The sequence below is a fragment of the Fukomys damarensis genome, unplaced genomic scaffold (assembly GCF_012274545.1).
Source record: "Fukomys damarensis isolate Sample0158 unplaced genomic scaffold, DMR_v1.0_HiC HiC_scaffold_11, whole genome shotgun sequence".
NCBI classification, from domain to species: Eukaryota; Metazoa; Chordata; class Mammalia; order Rodentia; family Bathyergidae; genus Fukomys; species Fukomys damarensis.
Genome location: NW_022900923.1, coordinates 47,644,642 through 47,651,004, shown reverse-complemented (window position 1 = coordinate 47,651,004; position 6,363 = coordinate 47,644,642). Strand labels below are relative to the sequence as shown.

The window sequence follows — 6,363 nt, the reverse complement described above, 5'->3', positions numbered from 1 at the left end:
ACGGCGCCAAGCGCAGAGGCTGGGCGCGCTTCAAGGACGCCTGCGGGAAGGGGGAGGACTGGAGCAAGGTGTCCAAGGCCGAGTCCATGGAGACGCTGCCCGAGAGGACCAAGGCGGCCGGCGAGGCGACGCTGAAGAAGACGGACTCCTGCGACAGCGGCATCACCAAGAGCGACCTGCGCCTGGACAGCGCGGGCGAGGCCAGGAGCCCGCAGGACCGGAGCCCTGTCCTGGCGGAGGTCAAGCACTCGTTCTACCCCATCCCTGAGCAGACGCTGCAGGCCACCGTCCTGGAGGTGAAGCTGGAGCTGAAGGAGGACATCAAGGCCTTGCACGCCAAGATGGCCGGCATCGAGCAGCAGCTCTCGGAGATCCTCAGGGTACTGACTGCCAGAAGAGCCTCTCAGTCTCCACAGGAGCTGTTCGAGATATCGGGGCCCCAGTCCCCAGACTCTGAGAGAGACATTTTTGGAACGTGCTGAGGTTTCTTTTTAAAACAGTCACAGCCTGCACCCCGCCCCTGACCCCCCTGCCACACATGCCCCAGCGAGGGACCAGTCACCCCTTCTCCGGCAAAGGCCTGTGCCGCGGGCGCTCTGCGACAGAGGTGGGACCGCTCCCCTGCCAGACTGCACTGCCCATTCCAGGAGAAGGACGTGCTGTCTAAAGGGCGTTTTCCTTTAAGCTGTGTACTACCGTGAAATTTATAAAAGATTAAAACTCCCAGAAAGAGCAGCCTCGGTTTGGGACCAGTGGGAGCGTGTGGATGCCATTCGGGGCTCCGTGCCGTGGCCCCGAGACACGGTGGGCAGCCACCTCAGCATTCCGCACCCTGTACGGCTCACTGCCGCTTCATCCATTTCCCTACAGTGTCACTGGTAACAAGCTCCGGACCGGGAAGCCAAACAGCCACTCACCAGACGCAGTGAGCACCCTCAGGTCTGCCCAGAGCAGCAAGGCCAGGGGACCCTGGAACGGGCTTGACTTCAGGAGCTGTCCGGGCCTGCGGGCTGCTTCTCCTGACACCACTCAGAGGCGCTGGGTGACCCTCCGCATGAGGCCCTGCCCCACGCAAAGCCACTCTGCATCTGTCTCTTCTGACCTCACCCCAAGTGTTTTCCTGGCATTCCTCAGGGTACCGGCACCAGCAGGAAGGGCAGGAGCCCAGAATTGCTTTATGGACACACACACACCCCACCTCAAAAAATGATTGTAGCAGTGCCGTTTGTACTGATTCTCACAGGGACTGCCCTTCAGAGATTTGTTTTCCTACTGCACAGGGTCATCAGAGGACACCTGGGAGCCAAGCTTGGCCTTGTTCCAGTGCCAGCCTCTCTACTTCCTGCTAAGAAAAGATGGCAGGCTGTACTTGTAAAGTGCTCAGGAGCTGGAGTTTTCAAGCTGTCTCTGTAAGGAGAGAGACGGCTGAGAGCAAACCATGGTCCGCGATGAAGATCTGAACTCAGAGCTGTGGTCCGAGAGCAGCCGCATCCGGTGTCACAGTGCTCAGGATGCTCACTGCCTTGGCACCAGGGCCCGCAGTCAGCCTTAAGAGATGGACGCCGGCAACAGCATGGCCTCATTCAGCCTGTGGGCCTCTGCCTGGGTAGCACTGTGGTGACCGCATCCCCAGCTGCTCTGCCTGGCATCACTTTGCTGTAAAAATTCCGAATGCCAGTGTCCTTAGGAAACCTGATAGACGGAGACCTGTCCTACCAAAGATTGTCTTCCCAAAGGCCTCCTTCTGGGCCTCTCCACCCTTCCAAACCCTTGGCCCTCAGCGGCGAAGGGCGTGTGCATGTACAGCTTTGCAGTGAGTCAGGAGGCCAGCGGCACCCAGGTGATGTTCGATGCAATCCAGATGGCAGCTCATGAGGAAGTGTGACTTCCTGGTTGCAGAACAGGGAGAAGCCCCTCTGCGCCCTGGGCCCCGCATATTCGTTTGCCCTTTTAGCCGCTGGATAGGTGAGGACCTGCTCCTCTGAGGCAGGGTGGGGCGCCTCAGAACCCCGATGTCCAGCTGCAGGGGCGCCCTCCCTGGGACTTGATGGTAGGCCCCGCTTAGCACCCGTCAGCCACCTCCCAGCTCTGCCGAGGAGTCGTCCGTTAGACAGCGCCTGCCTGCCTGGGTCTGAAGGGCAGATGTTGGGCGCCTCAGGAGTCCAGCCTGGTTCTGGGGAGAGGAAGCTTCCGGAAAGCATCCAGCCTGCTGTGCAGATCTGTTCTTCTCAGGCTGCAGGGCCCATAGCATGATTCCTGCAGGTGACAGTTAAGAGCTCCACAGATGTGGCCGTATCTGCTTTTATTCTCCATTTAATGATTTTAAGGAGTTTTTGCTAAAGTCATTTTCTCTGAAAGAACCAGTTTTTAAATGAGCCGATCCTTTTTACTTCCCATGACATGTACCTGGGTGCCGGCTACTTCGTGCTGCCTACCTGCCCTTGCTGGGTACAACCCTGGGTACCTGGGCGAGGACAGCCTCCCCTGACCTCAGCCTCAGCCTCCCCTGACCTCAGCCCCTCAGCCACCCCTGACCTGCGCCTTGCAGTAGAAATCCAATGGCTGAAGATAAGCCAGAGAAAACTACTGAGTATTACACTGAGCACCTGGACTTTGGAAAAATTCTGTGGAGAGCGAGACCTGTGAGATTTTTGTTGTGTTTTGGAGATAGGTTGCACCTTTTTCCAGTACGTGCTGCTTACTTGATCTCCACTAAACTCCTTATTTGAACGTGATTCAAGCAAGGTCCATTTTCCAACACACATCCCAACAGGCTGATGTGAAGGCCTAGGCAAAGGGCAAAACACCCCCGTCGCCCTGCGCCATCAGCAGTGCTGATCTTCCAAGTCGGCACCAGCCGCCTGTCTTGTCCAGGTTAGGCTGAAAGACTTCTGGGAGCTCCAGATGGAGCAGACCCTTCCTTCCCCTGGTTGTACGTGCACTCTGGGACCTCTTTAGGAGCTCTGGTGGAGTACGAGCTGCTGCTGTCCACTGACGAACAGGTTGTACTATGTTTGCAATAAAGATATTTAGCCTTAAGCCTCTCGATGGACTGGAGCTGAGGGAGCCACCCTGTCCCTGCCCTGCCTCGTGACTGCTGCGTTCAGAGGTGTGCCGTAGCTCCGGCAGCATCCCTGTGCCGCTGAGTCTTTGTCATGGCTTCCTGCACTGCCTTCTCACTTGCTTCTGTAAGAATGACCTTCACCAGCTCCTGTGCCCTCCACCCGGTGGACACCTCACAGTCCTCTCAGCATCGACTGCAAGCATCAGAGAAAGTAGCGCTTTCTCACCAAAGGCGTTGGTGTTGAGAACTTTTACTTTCCATACCCACAGTTCAAAAGAATCGATGTGAACTTACCTGCAGCTTAAGTTCGTTTCAAGGGAAACTTCATTCTCATGCGAGCGTGTCGGACTCTTCTGGCACCTCGAGAGCTGGACTTGATACCTTGCGAGTCCCAGAGCTGGGGGGGGGGGCTCTGCTGCCACTCACCTTCCCTTAGAGCCTCTCTTCCCTTACCTGAGACTTTGGAGTCATCCAGTGGACCCGTTAGCTGTTCAGTGACAAGTTCACAGCTCTTGTTTCAGGAGACAACTGCATTTGCTTCAAGGATGCGATGTCCTAATGAATATATTCTCTTAACATTCAGGCCCTGTCTCTGTGTGCACTCTGCAGACAGTCCAAGGCCAGCACTCCACAGCAAGGACACTTCTGCTCCTGAGCAGGTGGCATTCTGGGCCGCCTCCGTGTATTTACAGTCTTTCCATTAAGTCCTGCCAGATCCTTTACTGAGTTGTCCTTTTTCCTTCACGTCTGTCACTCTGCCCGAATGAGCATGAAAAACTGCAAATGAGTCGGTATTATTTTTGTGGTCAGCAGAGGCTGCTGCCAGGAACTTTGCCTTAGGTCTGCGACTAGGGATGTGAAGAGGACCCCGAGTGGCCCTCCACTGAAGATGCTCCCTTCTCAACATTTTTAAACAAGCACAAATGATATTTGTAAAAGGAGAGTTTATTTATTGTGGTAATAAACTATTTTATACATGATCCTCCCTTTTGTCTTCCCTTACGTAGCTGCAGGACATTGTGTTGCATGTTCTGGCCTAAGAGGACAGAACAAGGGTGGCATTTTCTGTTCCTTTCTGAGATTCGGGCAGCTCTAACTTGGAATAGCACCTGTAATTACAGCTTTTGGAGAACTTAAAATTCTAGGGACACCAAGATTATATGTTGAAGTATTGCTTAGTGCGCACAGACCGCTTTTAAACTCTGTGTCAGTCTGGTGTTCTGATGCGAGACTGGGTATGCGTGGAGCACAGAAGCTGACCTTGGTTCTGGAAGCTGGAATCTCTGACAGGGTGGCTCCTATGCAGCTCTGGACCACGGTGGGAGTGGGCATGTGTTGAGGAGACAAGATGTGAAAGGGCCTCAGGGCGACTACCCAGGCCTACAGAAGAGAGTCCCTCTTGCCAGTCTCACTACCTCTAAGAGGCGCTGCCTCCCAGCGCCATCACCGCGGCTATCAAATTTCAACAGGAGTTGGTAGGGCACAAACGACATTGGCCTGGGCAAGGTGGCCTCCCTGCACACTTGTAGCTCACACTGATGCACCACACACCTGAAGTTTACCTCTCTGCTCTTGGCACAGAGTAGGGAGAACATAACTACGTCTTTTCTGCCCAACTCCCTGTTAGTAGTAGGGGTTCTGATGCTTGCTTGACTGCACTGATGGCCTCGGGAGCTATGAAGGTAGAGGGCTGCCTGCTCTGAACCAAACGGTCTTATCCCCTGGCACGGTTTCAGTTATGCCAGGGTTTTCACAGGAACTGCTGCTTTCTCAGGACAAAACTGCACAGCACTGCCAACCCGAGTTCTCATGTAAGACCCAGTGGGCTACATTTCGAGGTGGCATTTGTCCTTTTACACAGTAACGGAGTTCAGGGATGAGGAGTCTGTGATAGGCTGTACAAGCTAAACTTCGACCTGTGTTTGATCTCATAATGCCACGGTGTGAACCCAGAATTTCCTAGTAATGCCCTATCCCCCATCATTTACACTGCAGAATAGCACAATAAAAATAATTTAAGGGTGATGTTATTTACAGTGCCAAATTCCAAATGAGGGTTTTCATTCCCCTGAAGGAAGACCTCAGAGAGGTCAGCACACACGGCAGAGGCCAGTGCTGTGGAGACCATTTGGCTTCTCACACTGACTACTCTAAGGAGCCCCAAGCTGTGGGTTCACCCTGCTGTGTCTGCTAAAGGCAAACATCTCTAGGTTATGGTCAATCCCTGAAATTTAGTCAAAAGTCCTGTCATCATTTTAGATAAAGAATGCAGCCTCAGTTTCTCTAAGAGGAAATGCTCACCCCTCTACATTGCTGTTCTCCCGATCATGGGTCACAACCTGCATCAGTGATGTGTCTTCTCTCTCGGCCTGTAGATGTTCTGCTGTCAGCTCACACACGTTCATCTGTAGCGATACTTCGAAGTCGTCTTGCGTGGTTCTAAGACTTCACCACAATGACCACGGGCTTGCTTCCAGGTGCCTGCTTATGCGTGGAATTCTCCGGGCTGCCCCCCACTGCTGGGGTCAGATCCCAGAGCTGGCGCGGACTGTGGGCCTCATCTGGTCTCTTCCCAGAGTTGGCCTGAAGCAGCCTTTGGCTGGGACAGGGCAGATGTTCCACTCTGTATTTCCCAGGGCCCTCAACAGTCCTTTGATGAAGGCAACCCAGGCTTTTAGTGTATATGCAGGTGGAGAGAAGTACTGTCAGAACAGTAAGGGATTAAAGAAAACAATGGTTCTGCATAATCCACATATTATTTGAGCCTCAAATATAGAGCTAAATACAGTAATCACTTGCTAATTTCTGAGAACTCCCCTGAATGATTTAGTTTAAAAGAAATTCAAGATTTTTACTTTCAAATACATCCACAGACTCTCCCAACATAGGATGAATAAATCTATTTTATGCAAATGTCCTCTTTGGAAAAGCTCAGAATCTTATTACTTATGTACATTAGACGTGTCCCTATAATCATTTCTACACTCCTTTTTATCTTAGCGAGCCCTTTTGTTCCAAGTAGACTTCAGCTAAACTCTCTCTGGCTGACCCCAAGTCCTACCTCAATGCCAGCATAAAGTTTTCTGCATTCCTTTGAGGGGGCTCTCCTCGCCCAGGCCCAGTCCTCCTCAAAACTTCTCAGCACCCTGCAGTCTTCTGTGTGTGTCTCCTGCTTCTCCATGACAGCTTCTGAGGCTACTGCTGCCCGTGTCTTCCTCCGCCTCCCCACCTGTCCTTTGCTTCAGCTAACTGCCAAGTGCACAACCCAAGTCATTAACATCTGCCCCTCCCCCCCCACC

The 6,363-nt window shown here is 53.1% G+C and overlaps 1 protein-coding gene across 1 annotated transcript in view; it reads left to right on the top strand.

The window, feature by feature from the left end:
* The window catches only part of Kcnh1 (potassium voltage-gated channel subfamily H member 1), a 256,799-nt gene extending 252,755 nt beyond the window's left edge, over positions 1-4,044 (top strand). The window contains exon 13 of the mRNA XM_010613231.2: positions 1-4,044. Coding sequence (XP_010611533.1) covers positions 1-482 — 482 coding nt within the window. The 3' untranslated portion in view covers positions 483-4,044.
* The last annotated feature ends 2,319 nt before the right edge of the window (positions 4,045-6,363 follow it).